General features: G+C 60.4%; 1 protein-coding gene across 1 annotated transcript; it reads right to left on the minus strand.

Moving 5' to 3' along the window:
• Positions 1-1,479: 1,479 nt before the first annotated feature.
• On the minus strand, positions 1,480-27,139 carry NAPA (NSF attachment protein alpha). Its single transcript, XM_028529480.2, has 11 exons — positions 26,846-27,139; positions 14,488-14,567; positions 12,069-12,185; positions 7,234-7,280; positions 5,804-5,881; positions 5,502-5,557; positions 5,323-5,407; positions 4,459-4,563; positions 3,304-3,372; positions 2,810-2,860; positions 1,480-1,802 (listed from the first exon to the last, which is right to left on the minus strand). Exons 1-11 carry the CDS (start codon positions 26,941-26,943, stop codon positions 1,701-1,703), a joined length of 888 nt encoding a protein of 295 aa, XP_028385281.1. The 5' UTR covers positions 26,944-27,139; the 3' UTR covers positions 1,480-1,700.
• Between the last annotated feature and the right edge of the window lie 349 nt (positions 27,140-27,488).

A 27,488-nucleotide genomic window follows, 5' to 3' on the forward strand; every position in this document is an offset into this window, starting at 1 on the left:
GGGGATCAAACCCGCAACCTTGGCATATGGGGACGGTGCTCTAACCAACTGAGCTACCTGGCCAGGGCCAAACTTGAGTCCTTTTAATGATTTCAAGCACAGCCAAGATTGAGAATTATTTTCAGTCACGAATGACAGAAATAGATTTTTAAAAGATTTTATTTATTTTTAGAGAGAAGGGAGGGAGAGGGAAACATCAATGTGTGGTTACCTCTTGAGCGCCCTCTACTGGGGACCTGGCCTGCAACCCAGGTATGTGCCCCAACTGGGAATCAAACCAGTGACCCTTTGGTTCACAGCCCACACTCAATCCACTGAGCTACACCAGCCAGTGCAGAAATAGATTCTTAAACCATTGTTCAGCCTGTGGTAGACATCAGTAATCAACCTCAGGTCTCAGAGGTCTTAGCTGAGCTGGAGGCATCCATTATCAATCAATGGAGTCGTGGGAGCAGAAGGGGAGGGTGTCCCACAGGCCACTCCGACATGGTGAACCTCTCTTGAACTCCATCCCGGCTCTAGGCGGGAGCACTGTCCGAGGAGCCCACCCCGGTTTCCAGGCAGCGCCCCCTCTGCCCTGCTCACCTGCCTCCTCCCACTGTCCCCACCTGGACGTGGGAGCACACACACATTGGATGGTTCACCTGACTTACAGGCCCACATGGTGGAGCGCGCAGGTGGGTGGCCCTTGCCCACCTTTCCAGGGCAAAGGAATTCTGTCATCTCCTCTCCCACACCCCATACCCACTCGGTCTGCTACTCTGCCACCAAAGCTGCTTCTCCCCCAGCCGTGACACACAGAACGAGTGCACCGGGGCGCTGTGGGCGTGGGTGAGGCTGGGAGACTCGGAGGGCCTCTCCCGCCCCATCCCCCAGCTGCTGCACCCACCCCATGCCCAGCCGAGGAAGCCAAGGCCCATAGGTGAAGACACCTATCCCCTCCCACACAGTGTGGCCAGAGCCCAGTGGGGACACCAGGAAGGACAGGACTCTGGCGGACTCTGGCCCTGAAGGAAAGAGGGTAGCAGAGGTGAGAAGGCAGAAGGACTCATGCAAAAGTGTTGTTGTTTTATTTTCTTTTTGGGGCCAGCTGCAGCTTCCGACCGACTGGGATAGGAGCAGATATGGGGTGGGTGCGGGATGGCCCCCCGAGCTCCAGGGCCTGGGGTCTCTTTGGGGAGGTAGGGGCTGCAGGAGGCTGGACAGCTCCCGGTGCTGGGGGAGAAGGAGCCCACCCCCAGTGGCGAGAGTACCCCTCAGCAGCTCCATGTGCTCTGAGCTCCACTGGGGGAACAGAAGTGGGGAGACAGAAACCAATCTCACGCCTCAGCTGATCAGGAGGTGGGGGGTCAGATGCTGACCGCACTGTCCCCTGCCTCCCACTGGGGCAGCACCCACAGCAAATAGGTCTACATCACAGATTTTGTATTTCGAGGTGGACCTGACTTACAGGCCCACACGGTGGAGCGCGCAGCTTTTGGGCTTAAATAAATGGGCAGGGGGAGGGGTGCAGCGAGAACAGAGGGTGGCTGTCCCCAGCCAGCAGGCAGGGTGTGGAGCCTACATCGTGGCCTGTGAGACGCCTGGGGGGAGGGAGGGAAGGCCCCAGACCAGATCTGGGGCCACCTCTCTCAGGGCTCACACTGGAGGGGCTACCGGGAGAGCAGAGGGTGGGAAGAGGGCCCTGGCACGGGCGGGACTTAGCGGAGGTCCTCTTCGTCGCCCTGGATGGTCTTCTTGATGCGCAGCAACATGGTGGTCAGCCACTGGTCCAGCCGGGAGATGGAGTCATACTCCTTCACCTGGGGCACAGCGCAAGGGCCACATGCTGATGGGCGGCCAGCCCCACCCCGGCCGGCCCCCTCCCGGTCCCAGCCCTGGGGCACCAGGCCTCTGGGGCTCTACATGTGTTCTGCCAGCCAGCCCGCCAGGTCGGAGGAGGCGTGACGGAGGCAGTGAGCTGGTGGCTCCCTTTAATATCATTACTAACTTGAGTGTCAGGCTTCCTTTTGGGAAAAAATAGATTTTGTAGCTTAACAAAAAAAGGGTCTAGCTTCCTTGCGTTAGGGTTGGGAAGCTGAGCCTAGAGACGTGACCAAGGCCTGTCCCAAGTGGCACCGGGAGCTGGAGAGAGAACCCACGCCCGTCCTGCCCCCACCTCTCCACTGGGAGCCTCCAGGTTTCCCCGCCACTTCTGGGGGCGGTGGGGCGGGGTGAGCAGGGGGGACCAGAGGGACCAGAGGGGGCTGGCCTGTAGTCACTAGGGACCTACAGCTCCCGGGGGGGCAGCTGCCCAGCCCTGAGGACCTGGTCAGGTCCCGAGCAGGGCACACGGGCTCCAGAACTTGTGGACACACCTGCAGTGCGAAGCTTCGAGGGCACGCATTGCTGCAAGGACGCTTTGCCCACACCCCAGCCTCCGCCCCACCTCCTCTCGGCTCTCCCTCTGGAGGGGAGGACGTCTCCACTCATTTCCTCCTTCTCTGCTCTGCTGCATTACCCAGACCACCTGGTGGGAAGTGGCGCTCCGTCGTTCGGCCAGGGGGACTCCGAGCAGGCAGGCAGATGTGGGTCTGAACCCAGCTCTGCTCCCGGGGCACCAAGGCCACATCCCCTCACCATCCTCAGCCTCGGCGCCATCACCTCTACCACGGGGAGGACACTCCCTCCCCCTCTTGGGGCCCCTGGGAGGACTCCGGGGTGAGCTGGAGGAAGGGATGCACAGCCCAGGGCCAAGGTCGGGGACAAAGAGGGTGAGAGGCTCGGCAGAGCATGCCTGAGACGGGCAGCCACCCCGCCAGCCACTCACCGCCTCGGTGTAGCTGTCCACGTTCTGCTCTTCGTGGGCTTCTAGCAATTTCTGTAAGAGCAGGGCAGGCTGGGGTCAGGGCCCTGGCTGGGCGGGGTCACACCCCTGTACACACCATCTGGGGGGATAAGCATCGGGGACTCCCTCCCGTGTGGGAGGCGGCAAGGCGGTGTTCCAGTGCTGCACGTTTGGGGAGTGGCCTGCAAGCTCCCGGACACAGGCCACACGTGTGTGTGCATGTGTGCGTGCGTGGGTGCCCCAGCTCAGCCCTGACCGGCTCTGTCGCTGCCCGAGTCTGGTCTCATCTACAAAATGGAGACCCAAATGGCAGACCAGGAGAAACAAAATAAAAACAAAAACTCTTGAGCACCACTGCACGCATCTTGGTGACTGCACTAGCTGGAGCCCCGCCTCCAGGCCCCCCAGGCCTGGCTCCCGAACACCCGCTCCCAGGCCCAGATGCGAAGTGTCGGGGGACGGGCCCCAGCACTCACTTTCATCAGCTTGTACTCCCGGGAGTCGGAGAAAGCAGGGAACAGCTCCTCATACTTCTGGACAGCAAGCTGGGCACCGCAGAGCCCAGGGAAGGAAGGGAACAAGCTCAGGAAGAGGGGCCGGGGAGCCGCTGGCCCGACAGCCCAGGGATCTGGGGATAGCCTGGGCCCGGAGTCGGCTGTGCGTGTCTGTCCCCCAGCCTACATGTCACCTGGCTCTGTGCCTAGTGGCACCTCCACGGAGCTGAGCTCAGCACCAGCTGGGCTGCAGAGACAGCTGGCGGGGACAGGGAGGCAGACAGGGAGGCTCAGGGGAGGATTCCCGGCCTGGAGGCCAGTGCCCCTTCCCAAACCTGGTCACCCAGGGGAGGGTGCAAGTGACCAGTGCCTGCGTGCCTGTCTCGTGCCAGGCCTTGCTGGGCACCTCTCACATTTCACTAGCACGGGGACCCAGGGAGGGTCACATGATGGAGACCCCCATTTCAAGAGCAGGCAGCACCCAGAGAGGGCAGTGACTTGCTCAGGGCACAGGGTGAGCAGTGGGTGGGGATCTGAACAGGCCGCTCTTAACCTGCCCAGTTGGAGCAGGAAGGGGAGGGGGCTTGGGTGGCAGGAAACCCCCAAGAAATCCTGGACTCTGGAGTCTGACTCCATCCCTGGGCCACTCCCTGCCCCTCGCCAGCACTGACCCCTCTCGCCAGGAGGCCCTGAGGGTGGGTGGGTGGACACGCAGGCTGCGGTGAAAATCGAGACACTGGGAACCCAGGAGATCTAGAGTCTGGGCTGCATTTACTAGGCACTGGGCCTTGAACAAGGGACTCTGGCTGTGACCTGCATCTTCATCTGTGACATGGGGGACAGTGATGTCACCCTCAGTGGGAGCAGTAAGGGTTCAGGACGTGTCATCACGAAGAACGAGCCCAGCACTGGTGGGACGGGAATCGGGAAGCTCAAACACTAAGGGGCCAGGCAGCTGGCGTCAGGGAGGAAACGCAGCTGTGAGAGCAGGCGGTGCTCACCCCAGGCGACTGTCAGGGCCTGGACGTGAGGGGACACTCCTTCTAAGGGGCCGAGAGGGGATCTGGTTCGGGGACAGTGGTCCTAGTGTTCTGAGGACGGTCACCTGGTGACCGAGGAAAGCTCTGGCGGGCTCACCTTGGCATTGAGCATGTCGATGCAGAAGTGGCAGAGGGCTGCTTTGAAGAAGTAGTCCTTGGCGCTGTACTTGAGGAGGGGGCTGTCCATCGCGTTGGTCCCCACCTACGGGCGTGTGGAGGCCACACCGTGAGCTCATGCCGAGCCACCAGAGGGCTGGGGTCACTGCCAGGGGGCAGCTGGGGGCAGGGCCCATGCCCCAGGGAAGCCGGCAATGCGCAGTGAGTGTCCCAGGACCAAGAGGTGATGGGGGGACGGGCGTCGCCGTGGGGCCAGGTGCCTGTGCGCCTCCCAAGGCACCCCAGATGGGCAGAGGCGGTGGCCCGACTATCAGGCCTGACGGGGGGCTGGCCCATGGGTGGGCAGAGGGGAGCAGGCGGCAGGAACCTGAGGAGCAGCAGCCCACCTCTGCCCTGGCCAGGCTGCACCCACCAGGACAGCTGGGGCCCCGCCCACCCGGCATGGCGGAGAGGAGCCCGAGCAGCCATGTCCCTCTCCTGTGTCCCCGACCCCCTTCCCCTGGGCCCCTCAGCTGCCTCTGGCCCCCTCAGAACAGGCTTCAGCAGTTCTTCCCACTCCCTCCCCCACTCTGGTTCTTCAGAGTCAGTCACTCTGGGGTCAGCCAGGAGGCTCCGGGTGAGGACTGAGGGCTGGGAGACGGCGGTGACACCACACAGGGGCACAGGGGGAGAAAAAGGTCAGCCAGGCTGAGTCCAGGGTCAGGGCCAGGGAGATGACAAGGAAGTGGAGGGGGAGGGGGGAAGAGGCGAGAGAGAGAGTGACGGGTGGGGGGAGTGGCAGCAGCACCCAGGGCGGGTGCAGTGCCCTCTACAGACGCAGGGCTCAGAGCCCCTCTGTGCCCACCTGCTCGTAGATGTCAATGGCCTTCTGATACTGCTCCAGCTGCGCGGCGTAGCCGGCCACCTTCAGCAGACACTTGTTGGCCGAGCTGTGGGGGGTGGAGAGAGGGGGAGCTCGGGGGTGCTGCTCACAGGGGCACTGGGGGAACTGGGCAGCAGGAGCGGAAGGGGCCCCCTGGGTACCTGTTGGACTCCTCGCCCTTGTAGTAGTCTGCGGACTGCTCGTAGTGGGCGATGGCCTGGGGAGACACGGGAGGGAGGGGGCGACGAGGTGGCACCGTGGCCTTGGTCACCACAGCCCCCACCCCGCCCAGGACATGGCCAGAGCCCTTCACCCCAGCGCTGCCGGGGGCCCCATCCATTGTCCCCGCGCTCAAACACCAGAGGACTCCCGAGTAACAGGACAGAGAGGAGTCCGGGTGCCAGGAGCGTGGCCGTGGCAGCCCCCTCACCCCTGTGGGCCAGGTGCCCCCACCGCCACGCACCTTCTCGATGTCCACCAGCTCCGTCTCGTAGATCTCCGCGATGGAGATGTGGTGCTTGGCCGCGATGGTGAACCGGCCCTGCGGAGGATGCGGGAAAGGAGTGTTGGTGGCCGGTGCCCCCCACTGCACCGTGCCGCCCCCTAGCCCCCAGAGTGGTGGCTCCCCGCCGCTCAGCCGCACCTGGGAGGGCACCAAGAGGCGGAGGCACGGGGCTTAAAAGGGAGGCTCCAGACAGAGAGGGCCGGCCTGCGTGCTGCCCTGCCTGGGTGACCTCGGCCAAGACAGCCCAGGCTCCCGTCCGACGCAGGGAGCAAGGTGGGTGGGGCGAGGAGCCTGGCAGAGGTCCCGCCTGAAGAAGCCTTTGACAGGTGGCCGAGAGAGGCCGTGGCAGGACCAGCCCAGGCTCGCCTGGTGAAAGCTCTGGGGAAACCGGGGCCCTGATGTCCCCACAACCCAAGGCCGCCTTGGCCACCCCCTCTGCCAGCGTGGCCATTGAGGTGGCCCTTCTCACAAGCCAACCCACCCTCCCCACCCCCTCCACTCTCCAAACTCCCCTGTGGAGGGCCGGAGATCTCCTCAAGGAGGCCCCGGGCTGCCAGAGGGGCTGAGCACACCCCACCTGCCTCCACCCAGGGTGGGTCCAGGTGCCTGGCCGGCCACTCTGCGCCCCCGGAAGGGCCGGGCCTGGTTCTGGGTCTCAGCGAATCCTGCCTGCGGGTGTGTGGCCCATCTCTGACTGTCAGATGCACTGACAACAGTGGCCACCTCACAGGGCTGCTGTAGGAGAGTGGGACCACTTCACTGAGCGGCTCGTCAATAAATGCTGTGACTATAATACTACAGCATCATCTGGGACCCACGGGGCAGGACCCTCTTCCTGCCTGGGAGAGGGGTCTGACGAGACAGAGGGGACACGTGAAGAGGCAAACAGGAGAGCTCACAGCAGCCTGAGCCTGCTTTTGGTCTGCAGTGCTGGCTCCCCGGCCCTGGGCTGGCAGCCGCCTCCTGGGCCTCATCCGTTGTTGGGGACGTCCCCTGGGGTAGTGCAGGGGCTGTGCCTACTCCCCGCCGCCCCCGTGGCCTGCTGTGAGCTGGTCATCAACTAGGATGCTGGTGGGGAAGGCCGGGCACAGGGAGAAGGACAGGTGCCCCCAAGAACCTTGACTCCTACAAATGAGGATGCTGCTGGGCCGTGGAAAGGCTGTGGGCAAGTCCTGGGGAGGGGCCTCGGTGACCCTCCAGGGGGGCTGCTGCCAGGGACCAGGCCGTGGGGAGCTGGGTGAGGACCCAGCCAGTCCCACCCAGTGCAGGTGACCAAACCCCCCGGCTCCCACTCCCCACCTGCTCTTGGTGCTGGAGGGGGGAGCAGGGAGGGGAGGCTGGGGCAATGGTGGCCAGGGAGCGGGGACAGGACGCGCAGTGGCTCTTACCATGTCTGTGTAGATCTCGATCGCTCTCATCAGACAGTTAATGGCCTCTGGGGAGAGAAAAAAGGTGGGGGGAGCAGTGAGAGCTCAAAGTGATTTCGGTGGGAGGCAGGGATGCAGGGCGGAGGCTGCCTGCAGGAGAGACCGATGGAGAGGCCAGGGCTGCGCTCCCTGGGGAGGGGGCTGGGGGGGAAGGCGAAGGGATCCCTGAGCCCAGGACTCCGGTCAGACTCACTGACTCTGCAGACCACTCACTGGGCACGTGCTTCAGAGGGTGGCCTGGCTGACGGGGCTGCCCTGCCCCTCGAGCAGCCACAGCGCCACCACCTTACCGGCACCCCTGGGGCAGGAAGCGGCGGTGCCAGGTCAGGCTGCCGGGAGTCACATCTCCCACAGCTTCACCCTCCAGGACTGAGCTGCTGGCCAGGAGGAGGTGGGGCCAGCTGCAGCCAGGCCTGACACTGAGGAACACGCAGGTTCCTGGGCTTGGGCTCTGCCACCCTTCCACCGTGGGACCCCGAGGCTCCCCAGTGGGAATCCCCGTCACTCCCTGGCACCGACTGCAGCATTCAGCAGAGCCCCCCACCCTGCGCCCTCCCTAACCTGCACCAACACCCGCCAGCTCCTTCAGCCACAGGCTTCCGAGGAGACAGACGCTCGGGCGGCACTGGAGAGGGGGTCGGGGCTACCTTTGTTGTGCTATCTCTTGCAAGACTTTAAATTTGGGAATGGCTTTCTCCTTTGACAAGTTATTTGGAGGAGAGAGAGAAGCGTGAGTGGGAGGCATTTTCTAGCAGAGAACGATGAGCTCTCGGGTGGATTTTTTTTTAACGCCGTTTTAACGCATCTCAGGGGGAAAGGGAGTGTGGGGAGGTGGAGGGGAAGGACAGACAGCTTGGACAGGACACAGGAGGAGGGTCCTCGCGGAGCTGAGGCTGACGGTTCCTCCTGCAGCCCAGGGCACTGGCAGGCTCTCAGGCTGCTGCCAGGGTCCCCGAGGGGCTGAGGTGCTACAAAGATGCGTAAGGCCTGGCGCCTGCTCCCTTGAGGGGCTGGCGGCCTCACTGCCCAGCGACAGGTCTGAATCTGCACACGGCTGAGCTCTGGGCTGGGCTTCCAGGGAACCCACCAGCCCCCAAAACTCACACACAAAGTGTGCATCTGTGAGCACTGCCTGGGAGTGAGGGGGTCTGGGGGTTTCGTCCCAACCTGAAAGGCCTCTGGGGACCCCAAAGGGATTTGGAGAGCAGACACCTGCCGGTTAAGGTCCGGAGGCTGGCAGCTGGAAGCCCGAGCTGGTGGGGAGGAGGAAAAGGAGGACAGACAGGGAACCCACAGAAATGAGGGCTGGAAACACTCAGTGGGCCTTTAACACACACTCTCTGACACAGCACTTTGGGGAGTGACCGGTGAGCCAGCACCTGGCTGCGGCACCAGGAAGAGGATGGTGAGGAGCCTTGCACGGGGCTGCAGGGAGCGGCGAGAGGGTGCAGCGCATCGCCCCTGCTCCAGCCTTCGCCCCAGGGGGTGGGTGTCACAGCAGGCACCCTGTGACTCACCCACGCCCTCTCCAGTCCAAGCCCACGCCTGTAGGCAGAGGTGGCAAGGCTGCTGCTGGTGAGATTAGCAGCCAGAGGAGGAGGTGCCGGGAGCTCCCCTGGCACCACAGACTCCCCGCAGCTGCCTCCCCGGGCAGCAGTGGCGGCACCTGGCCTGCTGGCACTGGCCCTGGAGCACTGTCAGCAAGGCGGCCCTTGCCGTGTGGCAGGGGAGGCTCTGCCCCTGCCTCGCCCCCACCCGTGGCAACAACATCGACTCAGAGGATTAAATCCCCTTCATGCCTGCTCTGCACTCCAGGACACCTGTCCCCGAAAGCAGCAGGCCGCCAGCTGACACCCCAGCAAAAGTGCAGGCGGACAAGCCCCTGACACACTGGCTGTAAGTGGCTCGTCTTACTGGGCCATGAGCATCCCCAGGATGAGGGGCAGTGCACCTCTGGAGAAACAGAGCCAACTCACCCGCCATCCGCCCGCCCACAGAAAGCTGGAACTGGGATGGGATGCTGGGAGTGACCGGCCCAGGCTGGGGGAGGGGGCTGAGGCCCAGGGAGGGGAGGCCCTGGCTGGGGGGACGGGCAGTCTGAGTCCCAGGGCCCTCCATCCTGGGCTCCAGGCACCTCCCATCCATCCTGCCTCCCACCCCACTCCTGCAGTCCACCCCCCAGCTCGGCCAGTTTCCTGGGTAACCCGGGCGAACCCCAGAACCCCAGGAAATGGAATAGATTGAAAGACGATGCCAGAGGCTGGTGCACAGCAGGCATCTGGTAAATGGCAGTGGGGTGCGGGGCACGAGGGGAGGGGAGGCGGGGGCCTGGCCCCCTCCGTGCCCCAGACGCACACGCAGCCCTGCCTAGCTGTCACCATGCAGAGTAAGAGGCCTCCCTGGCCTGAGTCCACTCAGAGCGGCGGACAGCGGCTGGAAAACTCTGCAGAATCACCGACAGCTGTGGGCATCACCTCCCCGCTCCCACCCCCCCGGCGGCGGAGGGACACCCCTGACCCACACTGAAGGCAGGGCCCTCAGGGCTCCTGGGGAAGTGCTGATAAAGCATGGAGGCCTTTGAGGCAGGTGAGGTGATGGGCAGGGCCCCAGGGAGCCAGTCACCTGCTCAGGGAAGACGGGCCCGGTTCCAAACCGGCCCGCCAGCTCTGTTTCACTGGGCACGGAGCCCAGGAAGGAGGCTCAGGACCCGGGCCAGGCCGTTCGGATACAAGCCGAGGGCTGCCCCTTGCTGGGCTCTCACCGAGTGCCAGGTGCCACCCTGGGTGCGTCTGCGCCTGACCTCCTGGGTGGTCTCTGCCTGGGCAGAGGAAGTGACTGTCTGTGGTCACAGAGAGCGGGAGCCTCCTGGCCCTCTGAGACCACACGGAGCCCCAAGCAGCTGCCACGGACCTCTGTGGAGTGGGCCTGGCCCCAGTCACAGAGCAGTTGTTACCCCAGGTGCAAACGTGTCCTCTCTCCTGACCCTGGCTCCAATGGTCCCCAACTCGGCGCTGTGACGGGGGCTGGCAGTCACAAGGCAGTGGTGCTGGGTGGGTGCCACCTGCCCAAATCAGGCTGTTCGCTGCTCCACTGCCCCACTTGTCTCCCCACCCTATCCCCAAAACCACCCACTGCTGCCTCAGCTCCCAGGGCAGCAAACCATGCTCACTGACCCCTGGAGAACCTAGGTCAGCCTCTGTGCCCCCGAGGGGACTATTACCACACCTATGCACTACCGCTTTCTCGTCTCTCAGCGGACACTGCCCCCCTCGGCGCTTCCTAAAGCCAGACCCCGGGCCACGCCCCACGCACGGCCCCCAGTGCCTGCTGAGAGATGAGAAAATTCAGATCAAAAGCCAGGGAAGGACATGACATCACAGTGCCAGGTGGGGCCAGCCCACGGGAAGCGCTGGGCTTGCTGAAGGAGCAGCTGGTGCTGGGCACCTGTCACGCGGCCTCGCACTCTCCTCCCGCCCCAGGAACAGGCCCTTCCAGCCACTCGGGGGCAGCACTTGCAGGTCAACCAGAGCCCCAGGGAGCAGAAGGAAGGCTGGGGTGGGAGTGGGGCTCTGTGGGGGACACGCAGACTTCCTGGGGTGATTCCAGCTGGAAAAAACACCCAGGGACGGCCTGGGTCATCATCACCTCGCCCCCACGGCCGGTGGTGGCTCAGCGCTCAGCTCTGTGCAGAGAGCGACAGTGACCCACCCAGTCATGAGGCCTCCCCGCCGGCCCTTGCTTGCTGGGCCTGAGGCACCACGTGACCGCTCAGGTCCACGTCTGTGAGACGCCCAGTGGCAGAGCAGCGACTGGTCAGAACAGGAACAGAGAAAAGCTACCGGGTCTAGCCCGAGCTCAGACCCTGGGAACCAAGTGCCCCCGACAGCAACACAGACCCTCCAGCAGGCCCCAGGGCTGGTGTGCGAGCCAGGGCTCAATGGCCCCTGTGGGCGCCTCTGTGGGCTGCTGCCCGCTGCCCCCCTGGAACTACAGGCCTTTACTCAAGACCGTGCATCTCCTTAAAAACAAACAAACAAACAAACAAACAAACAAAAAAACCCTCATGCCCTTCCCACTCTCATGAGAGAGGAGAGTGACAGTAGATGGTCTCAAGTCTTGGCTTGCTAAAATTAAAAGTTAGCAAGCCATGTCTGGCACCAAGATTTAAAAAGTATATTAAAATTCAAGCTCCATAAAATGGAAATTCTGGTGCCCACTGGGCTTCCGCTCCCAGTTGAGCCCAGCGGGACAGAATGGTGCTCTCGCTGAGAGTCACCCTGACCAGGGCTTCTGTCGCCGGCGCCCTCTCACCTGCAGGGACTCGTGCTCTGGCAACTCTGTCTGGGGCTGTCTTCCCTCCCCCCTACCCCGGGTAGGGAGGCCAGGTTAGGGTAACTTCCTCTCCTTTCTCCGCAGGGCTTCTACCTGGCTGGGCTCAGAAACCCTCCCGCCTGCTCTGCGTGTTAATTCTGACAGCAGAACAGATTTTCCTCTCCCCTTGGCATGCAGCAGGGCTGAAATGTAACTCCCACTCCCAAATGCTCCCGAGCTTCGGGAGGGGAGCCATCAGCGGCGCGCGCGCACACACACACACACAGTGGAAGGGGGAGGCGGCAGCTCAAAGCCGGATGCCAATGCCAACCGGAAGGGAGCCAGTTCTGAAATTAAAACTCGAGCGCCTCCCTGCCAGCCTATCGCCCAGTGGTCACCAGAGAAAACCGGAGCCCAGTGGAAACCTGAGGACTGCCCTGCATGATGCTCAGCTGGTGCCCCAGTGGCCCACCGGCCCTCCTCACCTTGGGGGTCGGCTTTCTTGAACGCGTTGCCGGCGTCCACAAAGCAGGTGGCTGCGTCGTGCTTGCTCTGGAGCTGCAGGTGCAGCTGGGCCGCCTGGCAGAAAGCATTTCCGGCAGCTGCAACAGAAGAAAGTGTGGCCTGAGCGGGCGCCACGCTTTTTGTGAGCCACACAGACACTGCCCTGGGCGCTCTCCAGAACAGAGAGTCCCAGGGAAAGCAAGGGGGTGGCCTGTGTGAGCTGAGGTCTGGATGGAGACCTCAGCCTTGGGACCCCAACGGTGTCCCTTGGGGGAGCCGGGAACCGAAGGGGCTGAGTTAGGGGATGGGGCCAGGAAGAGGGCGTGGGGAAGACGGGAGCAACTGAGATTCTGCTCCAAAACACTCCTGGTTTACTCCCGCCTTCTCAGTCCCATTTCCTTCCCCCGACTCCTCTGCCTCTGTCCTCGCTCTGGTCCCTGGTGTGGAGCCACTGCGGGTTGTGTGGGCAAGTCAGCGCCCTCATCGTGAGGTGCATGGCAGCGGGGTGGGGGGGTAACATACAGGGTCTGCTCTGTCCAGGAGCTTCCCGTCCTGAGAGGGAAGTAGGACGTGGACACCAAGATCTTGAGGGCATAGGGACAAGTGCCCATGGGCAGGGGCAGTGGACACCGCACACTTGAAGCCCAGTCTGTCCTGTATTCAGCTGCACACTGTCACCTTCCACGGGCCCCAAGCTATTCTGTTTATGTGTCTCATCCCCAGGGGTGGGGACCGTGCTGAGACCTCACAGCCACCTCCTGCTCAGTTCTGAGGCTGCTTCCCCTCATTGTCCTCCGGCCGAGTCCCAGTCTGAGAACTTCTGAGCTGGAAGGGCACAGGAGGGCCTGGCTCTGCCCCACACCTCTGCAGCAGCGGGCCAGACGCGGCCCCCAGGTCTCCTGATGCACGAGCCCTCTATTATTTCCAAAGGGCCAGAAACTCGAGTGCAAAATCTCCATAAAAGTTACTATAACTGGGTTAAAAAACTGGCCTAGGAATCCTGTTTGAGTAGTTGGGGGTGGGGTCTACGAATTTTAGGGGAAAAGCAACACCTACGTGATCGGAAGATAAGTATTCTTTCTTTTAAGGAACTTTATGAGTGCAGGAGCACAAACACACACACAGCACCTGCTCTGGGTGGAAGCTCAGTCCTTCCCAGAAACGACAGTGACTGACTGCACCCTGGGCCTCCACAGCCCATCTCAATAGCCCACCTCCACGGCCCGCCCCAGGGTTCATCTTCTCAGTCAGCAGGCTCCTCTCTGGTTTCCTTGACTCCCATGGCGCCATCTTGCTGGCACTTGAGGTCACAGTATGCAATCGGCCCCCAAAGGGCTCAAGGCGCCGGCTTTGTGAACCTCCCCCCCAGGCCCCCCCCCCCCCCGGCAGCTCCCTCCCAGAACCCCACCCTGCCAGCCGCCTCTGCACCTCCTCAGGCTCCAGCCAGCCAAGCTCCAGCCTTGGGGAGCCTGACCACGACTCAGGGCCAAGTTGGAAGGGCCAGGACTAGGCTGACACCCTGCCCACCAACACAGGTGTGAGTGTCTCCAAGGCACGTGACCTAGGGTGACCTCCCCAGGCGGAGCATTCCGTGCTACAGCACCACCGCGTCCACGGAGTGCTGACTGTCCCTGGTGTCCCCTGACCTCTGCGGACCTGCACTACGGCCTGAGCAGTCTTGACTATTTTCCCGTCCTGGCACTGAGGGGTACATGGATGAGGGGAGGCTGAGGACCTTCCCGGGGGTCGCAGGCCAGTCTGGGGTGGGACTCAGATCCAAGTTCCTCGGCCCCGAAGGTCAGGAAGCAGCACCAGGGTGGGTTAAACACCCGGCTGTGGAGTTGGGGCGCCAGACTCGGAATTCGAGCTGTCAGTGACTGGTTGCGGGGTCTTGGGCAAGGGGCTGAGACAGGGGCTCGGTTCCCGAATCTATAAAATGGGGGATTAATGAGTGACCCTAGAAGGGTTGCTGAGATAGTTCGATTAAACAGCACAAGCTCGGCGCTCAGCGCAGTGCTCGGTCAACGGGAACTGTGACCAGTGTCACTGGAACCACTCGGATACCCCCCAGCCCAGAACTCACACTCGGACAGGAGCAGGAGCGGCAAGGAACAGTTTCCAGGGAAACCTGACACTCCGAATTCAAGGAGAAACCCCTGGAAGACCTCCTCACCCACGCGGGTCTACCGGACTCAGCAATCGAGTCACCCTCATCCCTCCGTCCTCGCCCCGAGGCCCAGCAGGCTCTGACGGCCAGACGGCCAGCCCACGGGCTTGTGCTGGAGAGGCCTAAACAGACGGGGGGCTGCGAGGCCCCCCTCCCAGCCAGACCTTGGGGACCGGAAGCCGAGGGAGGAGAGGGGGAAGGAGCGAGGAGGAACATCAGCAGAGATCACATACCGCTCCAGTTTTTGGCCATTTTGAACATGTTTGCTGCTCTGGCGTAGATTTCGCAGGCTTCCTCTATTTTGGATGAGCCTCTGGGGAAGAAAAAAATGGAGAGGGAATAAAGGATAGGAAGAATATCCAGTCTGGTATCAGAAGGAAGCGAGCCAAGACAGGGGAGATGTGGCCCTGCGTCCACCCTATGACCCCCCCTGGGCAGCCACTGCCCAAGGCCAGCTGCAGTCCAGGCCTCTGATCCCAGCTCGGGGGTGGGGTAGGGGAGAGAGAGAGGGGCTATGGCTCCAACTCCCTCACACAGAGGCTGCCTAGACCTTCCTGACCGCCCCACGCACTGAGAAAGCCTCTGACAGCTGTCTCCTCTTCCACTTCCTGCCCCGGCCGCTCCCAGGCCCCCACAAGGCCCTCTCCCCGAGAGACTGCAAAGCATCCTGGGGGAAGCGCCCAGCTTTGGGCGCTGCACCCTTTCCCCAACGACGGAACCCTGTACCCTGTGAACTTCGGTTGTTTGGTGAGGACCTCCCCACCCCCCGAGCGTGTCACTGCCAACTCAGGTCCGGGTGCAATATCACAACAACCACGCAGAGAAATGCTGCTTAAAATGAGTATGGGAAAAGTTCCCAAGTGTGTTAAAACAAAACAACAGAAAGAGGGCGAGAGGAAAAGCATATAGTTTATATGAACAGGATAGTTCTGGAAAAATGCACCAAAAACTAGCTGCGGCATTCTTCTCTGAGGCGGGGTCTGCAGAACTGGGAGCCTGGTGTGAGAGATGGACCAACACCCTTCGTTTGTACTGAGTGTTTTTTAAAGATTTTATGTATTTATTTTTAGAGGGGAGGGGAGGGAGAGAGGGAGAAACATCAGTGTGTGGTTGCCTCTTACGAGCCCTCTACTGGGGACCTGGCCGGAAACCTAGGCTTGTGTCCTGACTGGGAATTGAACCGGCGACCCTTTGGTTCGCAGGCTGGCGCTCAATCCCCTGAGCCACAGCAGCCAGGGCTGATTTTTTTTAATCACCTGCATGTTTTATCTATTCAAGTAAAGAAACATATATTTTTTAAATATCGGGATTCATATCGGGTCCTATGATCCAGCAATGAATCCCATTTCTAACAATGTATCCTAAGAAACTGTTCAGAGGAGCTACAAGGATGCTCAGCACGACATTATTTAAAATGGCAAAACCACCCCCAGAAAATGTACTGTGTGACAGTAGGGACCGAGGAGACACAGAGGAGGACATTTCTGGGGAGAAAATAAATAAATAAATAAATAAAGAGCCCCCTGCAGGGACAGCTTTGCCCTGGAGTCCCGACCTGCAAGTGGTGCATGTGACCCTGAATCCTGAATCGGGGGACCACTCAGTAATACCCTCCCTGGGGCAAGTCACTCCATCTCCAATGACCCCCCCCCAGGCTTAGTCCACAAGGTCTGTGGTCTGGGTAACTGTTGGAACCCCCCCTGCCCACAAAAACCAGTCAAATAAAACCCACACACTCAGGAGCCCCCTGACGGGGTCCAGACTCTCTCTTCCCTGACTTCAAGGGATGCGCTGTTTTGCGGGAAGAGATAAGCGGCGACTTGCCAATTGAGAGCCATACAAACCACCTCCACTGTCCCAGCCCTCACCCCGTGTCAAATGGCCCTGAAAGTCGCCACCCCAGCCAGCTGGCAAGGGCCCCCGGCAGGGTAATTTTGGGAGCTGCGTTCGAAGCACGCCTTCACGGCACTGCCAGGGCTGTGGGCCACCTTGCCTGTGATTTTGAATTCCGGGGAGGGGGGTCTCCTTGCAATAATCAAATCCGAGCCCACAGCCACCCTCCCTGGAGGTGGTCTGGGTGGGGCCTAGGCTCAGGATTTTACAAAAGTCCTCATCTGAGAATATGTTTACTGATTTCAGAGAGAGGGGAAGGGAGAGGAAGGAAGGAGAATGGAGGGAGAGAGGGAGACTCCGACGGGCTGCCCCCCACCCCCACCTGCACCAGGGGTCAAACCTGCGGCCCTTCTGTGCAGCAGGCAACGCTCCCACCCACTGAGCCACCCGGCCAGAGCTGGAATCAGGACTTTTAACAACGGTCCCAGATGATTCAGGTGGCTAGGTGAGTTTGGAGGGGAAAAGCTGGCCTAGACTGATGGCTTGGAAAGCAGCCAGCTGTGACCTGTCCTAGGCTGGACGACTTCAGTGGGCAAATCCCGCCCAAGGCCGGCTGGCGTCGGGGGCGCTGGGACTGGAGTCCTGGCCCCAAGTGCAAATCATGGCAATAAGATTCTTCTTTAGATGAACGGCCTGCCCTTTGCTTTCTGGGGCTGTGCTGACGCTGTCTCCCCACCCTCTGCTGTCCCAGGAAGTGTCCCTGAATACTGTGCCCCCCCACCCCTTCACAGGTCTCACCCCAGCTGGCCCAGTGTGAGCCTCAGGCCCCTGCTTGAAGTGACTGCTTTAGAAACCACTCCTGGCACTGGAGAGTGGAGGTGCTTCCACAGGTTTCTGGCAGAAGAGCTTTCAGGAGGCTCCTTCAGGGCTAGGATGCAAAACGCCCCAGGGAATGTTCTCTGGAATGTTCTCTTAAAGGAGAGGGATGCACTCACAGGCTGAAATCACAGGTCTGCACCCCGGGGTCCCACCCTCCCTTGAGGGTGCCATGTCCTCTTATTCAGCCCCGGGCAATCTCTGAAAAAGCTCAGGCTCCTGGAGCCTGGGACCGTGACCAACAATAGTAGGCCGGGCCAGCCCCAGCTGGTGTGTTTCAGCTCAGTGGGCTGAGTGGGCACAGGGCACAGAGCCTGTCAGCCGCTGGGCTGAAATCCTCTGACCCCAGACCAGGCTGGGCCCGCCCTGCGCTGGGTCGGCGATTCTAACGTGGGTGGAAAAGCTGGAGGGGCTGCCACCTGCTCAGGCAATGACAGGGGGATCATCCTCTGGAGTCCCACCCTCTTCTTTTAGAGACGGAGGTGGGGTCCCCAGTGGCTCACGGGCAGGCCCTGAGGGAGAAGAGTTCACACAGTCATCCGGGGAACAAATATCTGGGTATTTATCCCGTGCCAACCTGGTCCTCGATCAACAGGAAACCAGCAGGATAATTTCCGAGTGATTAAGCATAGGAAGGGCTGGGGAGGAAGAGCTTCTTTGCAGGGGCAGGTCAGGGGCGTGAGCTTCGGGCTGTGGCCCCGGTGAGGACTAAGGAGCAGCCCATACGCAGTCAGAGCAGGTGCACAGGTCCTGAGGCGCGCACTGGCCCGGCCACTTCTAGGAGAAGGGGGCCAGGACGGCAGTGGTGCAGGGAGTGAAGGCAGTGAGGGGAGCCCTATGCTGGATGGAGGCCGGGAGGAGGGTTTGGGCCACGTTCCAATGTGACAGGAGGGTTTCCGGCCGGGAGGCAGTGACGGGAAGGGAGAAGGTCCCAGCTCCACCGCCCGCTGAGCTGTCCCCCCACGTGGCCGGCACACCTGCACGGCTCCCTCCTACAGGCCGTCTCTGCCTATTGGGATCAGCTCATGTCACCCGCCTTGGGGTGGCCTCTGTGACGAGCACCACAAACCCCCCGAGGCGGGGAGACCCACGTCTCCCCCTGCCCCCTGCACAGGTTCCAGAGAAATGAGCTGCGTCCGCCTCTTCGGAAGAGCCTGGGCGGCAGCACTGGTGACAGCTGCCTGTCCCTCCCCCACGGACCTCCCCCAAGCCGCGTCTGCTTGGCTCTCCCCAACCAGTGGCTCCGAGCCATGCCCAGGAATAGAGGGAACTGGTTTGGGCCGGCCCGGTGCGCGGCTGTCTATAATTACCCGCTCCGCGTGGCTCTCTGCCCCCTTCCGAGGCGGAGGAAGCAGTCTCAGGCCTCCCAGGCACAGCCACCAACCTCGGTGACGGCCACATGGAGAGGAGTAAGCAGCGCCAGGAACACACAGCCGCCCAGTGGGATGGGGTGGGGGGGCAGGGGGATATGCGGGGCCTCGGCTTCCCTCGCTCCCTCCTCAACCCTCGGGGCCCCCCTGGGCCCCCACTGCTATGCCACCCACCCCACCTGCAGTTCCCTCAGGACCTTCAAAGGCAGGGCAGGTAAAGTGACTCTCACTTTAGATCCCCCTGACAGTCCTCCTCTCCCGTTCCCCTGTGGGGCACAGCCACCGGCCCTTGGTCCTCCCAACAGGGAGAGTGAGGGCCCAGCCCTGGGCCTCCAGTCGATGCCCTCGGCAGGGGAGGGGCCCAAGGCCCTGCTCTGCCCTTGCCTTCTCCCGTGTGCTCCAAACAAGGGCTGACCACGGCCGGCAGGCCTCCGCCTGGAAGGACACGGAGTCCCTCACAAGAGCCCTTCAGGTCCTCACCTGGGCACTTACAAACCCTCCTGCTTTACAGAGGAGGAAGCCCACTGGGGCTTGGGGACATTAAGGGGCCTGCCCAAGCCCACACTGCCAGGACGCCCCCCAGACAGGCCTTGGCCCTGGGACCCAGCCTTGCCCTTGTCTCTCCCTCAGTGACCAGGGAGGCTTCCTTCCCCGCCCCGAAGTGGCTTCTGGAAAACGAGGTGGCAGACCAGGTCCCTGCCTGCCCACACCTCTCCAGGAGAGGAAACAGCCCAGGCTGGTCAGGTTTCCCTCGTCTGACTGACCAGCAGGCTGCTCCCTGCTGGACGCTGGCAGGGTGGCCTCTAAGCAGGGAGGGGGAGGTCTTTGTGAAGCCCACCCCCATAGTGCTGCAGGCAGAAGGCACATGAGAGAACGTGAAGGTCCAGCCGGCACAGGGGGCAGGCGGTCAGCGGCTGGCCGGGCTCCTCTGCTGAGCTGGCAGAGCCGGAGCCTCGGGACCCCTCCCGCACCACCTCCCCGCGGCCCCTGCACACTCTGAGCCCCTCCCTGCCTCCCCGGCTCTGCACTGACAGGCAGGGCCGGCACCCACAGCACGGGCCCGGGCCCCAGTGACCATGAAGAACAGAGCTTTACGCACAACTGCCTGGCGCTGGAATCATCCTAGACACACCGCTGACACAGCGGCATGGGCCTGGGGCAGAGACAGAGGAGACCTGAGGCCCGGGGGGCCGGGCTGAAATGGGTCTCAGCACTTTGCCAACAGAGCGACCTTGGACTAGCAGTCTCTGCGCCTGGGTTTCTTTATCTATAAAACGGGGACAATGAACCTGACCTGGGAGGCGTCATCTCTGTGAGGATCAGAGGTAACCTGGCCCACAGGGCGGCATGGAGTGGGTGCTCACATGGCTGCTGGCAGACACAGGAGGCAACACCCACTCCAAAGGCTGTCAGCCGCCTGGCCGTGGGGATTCTAGAGTCACGCGGGGCAGTGGAAAAATCTCAGACTGCAGTCGGACAGGCCAGGACTCTGGCGCCAGCTGGTGGTTCACGGGCCTCAGTTTCCTCATCTGTACCTGGGGACAAGACTCCACACTGGCGGGGCTACTGGGAGCAGGAGGCAGAGCCTGCAGAGTGCCTGCTGTGTGAGCACCCGAGAGCATCACCCCTACAGGCTGGCAGAGAGGTGGAGTCTAGCCCTGTCTCCTCATTTCCACATCTCCATGGAGGCTTCACTGCCCCCACCCGCAGACAGGCTGAGTGCCCCCTCCTCCCACCGGCCCCGCCCCTTACCAGAGCTGCCCCTCCTGCCTGTAAACCCAACGGCAGGGCTGTGCCCACCACAAGGCCTGGCAGGGGCTCCTGCGGCTCCATACTAATGCCCCGGCAGCCCAACGCGGTCACTGCACCCCAGCCAAGGCCTGGACACTTCCTGTGCCTGGAGGACGTTTCTGAAAGAACCCCGCCTCTCGGTAGCCCCACTCCCAACAGGAGCATGGAAACCTCCATCTGACCTGTATGACTAGGCAACCAAGTTCCATCCACTGAGGGGGGCGGGACCCTCGACTGTGGCACAACGAGGCCAGGTTACCTGGACACCTGTGTCCCCTTGGGAAAGGTACTGCTCAGAGACGGGGCAAGAAATGCTGTTTTCAGCCGCAGGTCTCAGCAGCTGGCAGGGCAGGCGAACCGCCCTGGCGTAGACGGCAACGACGCTGGGGTCTCTGCATGCTTTCTGGGCGGCAGGCGGTCTGGGAGCCAGGCTGGGAGCTGCCATTCCCCACCGGCTCAGCCAACGGCCCAGGTGTTCTGTCCCTGGCCCTGCCAGAAATTCCTCCCTCGGGAAAGCCGGCCCCCAGGGCTCCTGGGGTTGCTGGCCCTGCAGGCGGTTCAAGTAGGTACGGATCTGTCAACACTTAGTCTTCAGGGACTGCACTGTGAGTACACAGAACACCCTGCCGTCTCCTCCGGGACCTCCAGCCCCACTCCTCGTAACCATACCTGCTAACGACAGTAATGATGATGACTAGGGCAAGCACCGGATAGGCATGTGACCAGCGCTGGGCGCCGTGTTCCCACCACCCTGTGCACATAATTGCGATTACTACGCCTTCGAACAACCCCGTGAAGGAGCCGCTGGAATGACTTCCATTTAACAGATGAGGAAACCTCCCAGGCGTGCTACTCTCCAAGTGGAAGGAAGGGTTATTCTGCACTGGGGAGTGTGGGGAAGGTGTGAGGGAGGAGGGATGCCCCAGGGAACAGGCCCCCGGAACAGATTCCAGGCCGGAATCTGCACAGCCGGAATCTGCACAACCCCAGCGGGGCGCAGCAGGGAAGCCTACTCCCACCTCGTCCGGAGACACCCAGCAAGGGGGAGGAAATTGCACCCTGCCCCGCCTCTCCCTTTCTGTGGTGCTTTACGCAGGAAATCTCCCCCTTTTGCTTCCAGAGAAGTCTGGGCTGCTTCCCTCCTTGGGGAGTTTGCAGGAGGCGGGGGGGGGGGGGGGGGGGGGGGGGGGGTGGCAGGAGGAAAGGTACAGAGAGCTGGGATCTGCTTACTGACTATCTGGCTAGGGGCTGGGGCACTAAAAGCCCCCAGGCGCCTGGCAGCCCAGACAAGTGCAGAGCAAAGAAAGCCCCAAGGGCATGGATGTGAGGCCACCCCCACCCCAGGCGGGGCTCGCCCAGGACTCTCTCAATTTGGAACACTGTCCTCACTGAGGTTCCAGAAAGGGGAAGCAGCAGCAGCAGCAGTGCAAGGGTCGAGCTGAGCTCCAAGGCCCCCTGGGCCTTGAGAAAGGCGGGTTGTGAAACGGTGAGCAAGGGCAACGCCAGCTCCGGAGGCTGGGGCTGAACTCTCGCTGTGCTCCCAGCCCTCAGACATGCGGGCTCTGGACTGGAGGTGCCCCGTCGGCCCCCTGCCTTCCTCTCTGGCCTTGCACATGCCCATCTCAACTGCTCCTGGAGCTGGACCGGGCGGGGAGGGAGGGGGAGAGACAGGGACGGAGCTCCCTGGGACACTTAGTTTGCCAACAGTTTTAGTGCCCAAAGTGGCCAAGCCTCAAGGGAAGCTAAGTGCGGAGGAGAGAGGGCTCTGGGGCTGGACAGGCCTGGGTCTGACCGTGGGTCCCACTCTCCAGGGGACTGTGCGGTACCTCGACTTCTCTGAGACCACACTCATCCATCCTCACGGGACACCCTAAGGATCGGACGTGAGGACCCAGGTGAAGTGGCTGGCTCAGGCCTGACTCCGGACCAGAATGGGCGCTTAATAAACATTACCTACAAGTGTTGGAGAGGTTGTGGAGAAAAGGGGACCCTAGTGCACTGTTGGTGGGACTGCAGACTGGTACAACCACTATGGAAAGCAGTATGGAACTTCCTCAGAAAACTAAAAATGGATCTGCCTTTGACCCAACAAATTCCATTGCTGGGACTATATCCTAAGAACACTAAAACACCAATACAAAAGAACCTTTGCACCCCAATGTTCATAGCAGCACAATTTACAATAGCTAGGTGCTGGAAGCAATCTAGATGCCCATCAGTAAAGGAATGGATCAAAAAACTATGGTACATTTACACAATGGAATTCTATGCAGCAGAAAGAAAGAAGGAGCTCCTACCCTTTGCAACAGCTTGGATGGAACTGGAAAGCATTATGCTAAGTGAAATAAGCCAGGCAGTGAAAGACAAATACCAAATAATCTCACCTTTAACAGGAACCTAAACAAAACAAAGAAACAAGCAAAATATAACCAAAGTCACTGAAATAGAGAACAGGCTGACAGTGACCAGAGGGGAGAGTAGAGAGAATTTCAGGGGAGAATGAGTAGGGTTTACAGGAACAAATTTAAAGGACACATGGACAAAAACTAGGGGGAGGGTGGTAATGGGAGGGAAGTGGGGAGGGTTGGGTGGGTGGGCTGGAATGGGAGTAAAAGGGAGAAAACTGTACTTGAACAAAGATTAAAATAAAAAAATAATAAAAAAATAAATAGAAACTAGTTAAAAAATAAATAAATAAACATTACCTGCCCTTATTTACGTCACTGCCTTCGTTCTCCCCACCCCAGCTGCTGTGGTCCTTTCTAAAAGGCAAGTGGGAACCCTCCAGGACCCGCCTGGCTAAGGACTGGATGTGTCCCCCCGAAATTCATGCGTTGATGGTATCAGGAGGTAGGGCCTTTGGGGGGTGACTCTGTGCCTTCCTAAAAGAGGCCACAGAGAGCCAGGCCACCCCGCCCACCATGTGAGGACACGGAAAAGATGCTGCCTGTGAGGAGGCGGGCCCTCAGCAGACACCAAATCTGGCGCGTGATCTTGGACTTCCCAGCCTCCAGGGCTCTGAGAAATAAACGTCCGTCTATAAGCTGCCCAACTGCGGTGTTGTGTTATAGCAGTGTGAACTGACTAAGACAGGAACGCCTCCTTAAAATCCATAACGCTCTCCAGCACCCACGTCCTCCTCCCAGCCTCGTCCTCGCTGAGCTTTGCCCCCGACTCCTGCCCTTGGAACTTCATGTGCTAACACGGAACACCCTGTCAACGCCACACAGCTGGGCCCTCCGCAAGGTGCCTCCTCTGCCTGCAGTGGTGCACCCCCCAGAGGTCACTCCCAGAACTACTGTTCATCCTCCCAGAAGGAGGCCTCTCCTCCTGGAAACCATCCTTGGCCCCTATGGATCTCGGTTCTACGTCATTCCGGGCAGAACCTCCCCTCACGCCACACCATTCCGGGCCCTCACTCCTTCAGCAAGTCCTAGGGTTCCTTGGGGCCCAGCTCTCTCCTCACCAAGAGCCTTCCTCCAAGTCGAGCAGCTTCCACTCAACCCCGGGGACTTCCCTTGAGTGGCACAATCTTGCTCTCTGTCACATCTGCCGATTGTGGTCGCCACTGTTTGCCAAGCACAAATCCTGTGTCAGTGTAAGGGGGTCAGAGGTGCGATATGGCCCCAGCACTAAAGGCGTCTGGGAAATGTTGGACTCTGTTTAATCTTCTGTGACTGTTTGGCTCTCGGGACCTTTGGGCTTGGCTGACTCCCCAGAAACCCGGAAAGCCACCCAAAGATAAACATCCGCCCCCACCCCCCGGAGGCTAATGGTTGTGCACACCATGATAACTGTGTATTGTCATGTTAACTTAGAAAGGCATTGTCCCTTCTGGCGGTCTGCATGTCTCCCCACCACACGACTTTCACTACTAACCCCCCGATAAACAAGAGACCCTGTCTCGGGAGGAGGTGGGTTTTCCCCGGCCAGCCACCCAGGGAGCAGGCAGCTGCTCTGCCCAAGTGTGTAAGTTTCTCCTGTTAAAGTTCTCATAAACCTGGGTAGGGCTACGTGTCAGTTCTTTGAAATCGGTTCTGAATTTGGGGCTTTTCTCCCAACTGTCAGGGAGGAAAACTTCTCCTCTACCTTTTGTAGTTCTTCTGGTTGGTCTAAAAATCAAACTGGCATGAGGCAGATGAGCAAAAGAAAAAAAAAGTTAAAGCTTAATAACACGTATGTGTCTTGTGTGCACAGGAGAGGCCCAGGAACACTAAGGAACTTGCCAAATGCCCTAAGCCAGCCGGTTAAATACCGCCGTCAGCTGAAGACAAAAGACACTGAGGGTGGAGAGTCAGTTGGGGGAGGTTACCAGGAAAAGCACAGTAAACAAGGGCAGGATCATCACACGGATTTAAGTCTAAACCTTCTCCACTAGCCAGTGAGGGCAGGCCTGGTTTGGTAAGGACTTTTGCATTTTACAGACAAACGTAAAAGCCCTTCCAAAAGCGTCACTGAATCCACTCCTACGGGGCTTTCAGAGTTTCTCCTAAAATTAACCAGCCTAAAACAACCAACATCCCAAAGAAGCATATTTTGGGACGGCAAACCCTGCTCCCCCTTTTCAAGCAGGTGACAAGTGTCTCCGAGGTTGCCTTAGCTGTCCCTCCATGCACAGCCCAACAACACACTGATCCTCAGTCCAGAGGGACAGGACACCAAAAACCAACCAGCAAAACTATTAGCCGAAAGCTGAGCTCTTGGCCCCACCCCAAAACACTGCACCAGAACCTCTCCCCTCCTGAAGGAAAAACACAGGCACGCATATCCTCTCTCCGCTCTCAGCCTCTAAAACTACAGGTTCCTCACTAATCCATACACCAGCCTGGACGCTTCTCCACACCAGCCATGGTATTAAAGTGCTTTTCCTAAATATTAATGGGCAGTCTGTCTCCTCTCCTGGAAGGAGCCCTGCCCTTCATTTCTTACCAACCTTCTAACACCATCTGTCCCAGTCCCCAAGGCCCTCCTCTCAAACCCTGTCCCTGGCCTCCCTGGCAGGCTCTCCCAGTCCCGCAGCCTTCCCCAGTCTCTGCCTCTCTGTTCCCAGACTCCGAGCCCCACCTCTACCACCACGGTTCCTCCTAACTCTGCAGACCCACCGTCCCTCTCCAGTCATTCCTCTCGGTCCTAACAGCAACGCAACCCTCCCCTGGCGCCCCAGGCTCTCTTCCTCCTCTGCCCAGGACCTCAACCCCTTCCCCTAACCTGACTAAAGTCCCCAGGGCCCCGAGTCCCTCCTCCACTCTTTCAGCTCCCCTCTCCTCTGACTCTCCCAGATGTCTCCCCCTGGCTCCCACCTGGGTCCTCACTGCCCCGCCCAGTATAGGTTCCAAACCTGTTTCCTTCCTGGAAGTGACACTGAGGACAGCTGACGTCATCATTCAAGCTAACCCTGTGTCAGACTCGATTCAAGAGCTTTACAGGTCCTCTTATTCAGCACTAGTGCCAAACTTCTGAGGTAAGTTTTACTAGTGATCCCCTTTTAACTGGAAAATTACCGAAGCTCATAAAATAAGTGGCTGAGTCACACTCCAAACCTGGGCTTTTGACACTCTTTTAAAAAAAGACTTTATTTATTTATTTTTAGAAGGGAGAGGGGGAGAAAGAGGGAAACACCGAATGGTTGCCTCTTGAGTGTCCCCTACTGAGGACCTGGCCTGCAACCCAGGCATGTGCCCTGACGGGAATTGAAGCGGCAATCTCTCGGTTCACAGGCCAACACCAAACAGGGCACTTTTGACACTCTTAAGCCACGAAGATTCCTCAAAGGATGGTCATCACTTTTATGGGTGAACATGAATTTTGTGTGAAATGTTCATCACATTGCAGACCCAGCCCCCTTCTCAACACACCACAGTCACCGGGCTCACACAGAGGACCACTGCCCAATGACCGCACAGCAGGGTCCCCGCTCCTTTTGCTTTTCTCATCTCCCTCCCCTCCCCTCATCCCTCCATCTGCTGAACAACCTCAGCATCACTCACTCCCCCACCCCGAGTCATTCTCCAGCCTCTAACCCCAGGGTTCCTTTCTAACTCCATTACCCAGGATTCCCTGCTCTGAGGTCACTCAAGTACAAGGTCCTCCCTGCACTGGTCACCATTAACCAGGGTCATACTCGCCCCAGGCACCTCACACTTGACCTCATCACTCCCAGCATCACCTGAGTCCAGACCCCCTCGCCCCGATCACCCAGCGCTCATGCAGTTCACCACGGCCTTGGAAAGGTCAACAGCTAGGGCAGGTGTCCTGGGCTCCAAGCCCCATCTCGCCCACCTGGGATCCTTCAGGTACGTTCTCTTACAGCTCCCAAAGGCTTCATGACCTGGCTGCTCTCTCAGGTCCCCTTGATCCACTCAGGACGGTCCCCTTCAAGGCCTCAGACTACATGCTTCCAACCCAGGTTCTCCTCCCGCTCCTTGACCCGCCTTTAGCCTGGGTCTCTTTCCCGCCTCATGATGCTGCTGCCCCGGCTTAGGTGTTCTCAGCCCAGGGCCCTTCCACCATCTCAGACTCTTTCCTCAAACCGTGTTGACACAACCCGGGGGCTCTGGCCCTTCGACTGTGTCCCCTCTGCTGCTTTAGATGATGGCACTTTATTTTCGAAATCCCCTCCGAGCTCTAGGCTCCAGCCCTTCGTCCCTACTCCGCCTCCTCAGGCCATGACTCCTTCGTCCTCTCAGCTTACGTCCAGGCCGACCCTCAGTGCGGTTCTTACCCAAAGAGGCCCGAGAAGAAGGACTGAGAGTTCTTCACTTTGCGCTCGGCCTCGGCCAGCAGCGCCATCGCCTCTGCTTCCTTCCCGGAGTTGTCCATGGCGGCTGCACAAGTACCCACCAAAACGCCCGACCCGGGCCCTCGGAGGACTCAGCCGGGCCGGGCCAAGGTATACAAGTCAGGGGAGCTTAGCCGGCTGCGTTGACGTCGCAGCGGGGCAGACCTCCTGCTACTCGGAACCATGTGACTAGCGCTGGCCAACCAGCGGCCTTGTCGCGCGGAGCGCGCCCCGCCGGCCACGCCCCTGCAGGCCGTCCCGGGCCACCCCGTGACCCACGGCTTCCAATCGGAGAACCAATGCTTCAAAGCATGCGCACACCGCTGCGTACGGCAACCCACTTTTTTCCGGTTCTTCCGTACAACATCCCAGGTAATTCGGTATAACCCAGGTGATTCTGTATAAGCCAATCGTAGTCCCTACGGTCAAGCACCCGTTCCCAAGTGTAACCTTTCTGGATCCTCCTCCACCAATCAGCAGCCCCTCTACTTCCGTTCTTCCCGCCCCACCGGCCCTAGTCAGCTGATCGCTGACCCTCACGTGACAGTTCCTAGCCCCTGGCGTAAGACAGGTCCCGCCCAAGGCC

This window comes from Phyllostomus discolor, chromosome 12, assembly GCF_004126475.2.
Source record: "Phyllostomus discolor isolate MPI-MPIP mPhyDis1 chromosome 12, mPhyDis1.pri.v3, whole genome shotgun sequence".
Taxonomy (NCBI): Eukaryota; Metazoa; Chordata; class Mammalia; order Chiroptera; family Phyllostomidae; genus Phyllostomus; species Phyllostomus discolor.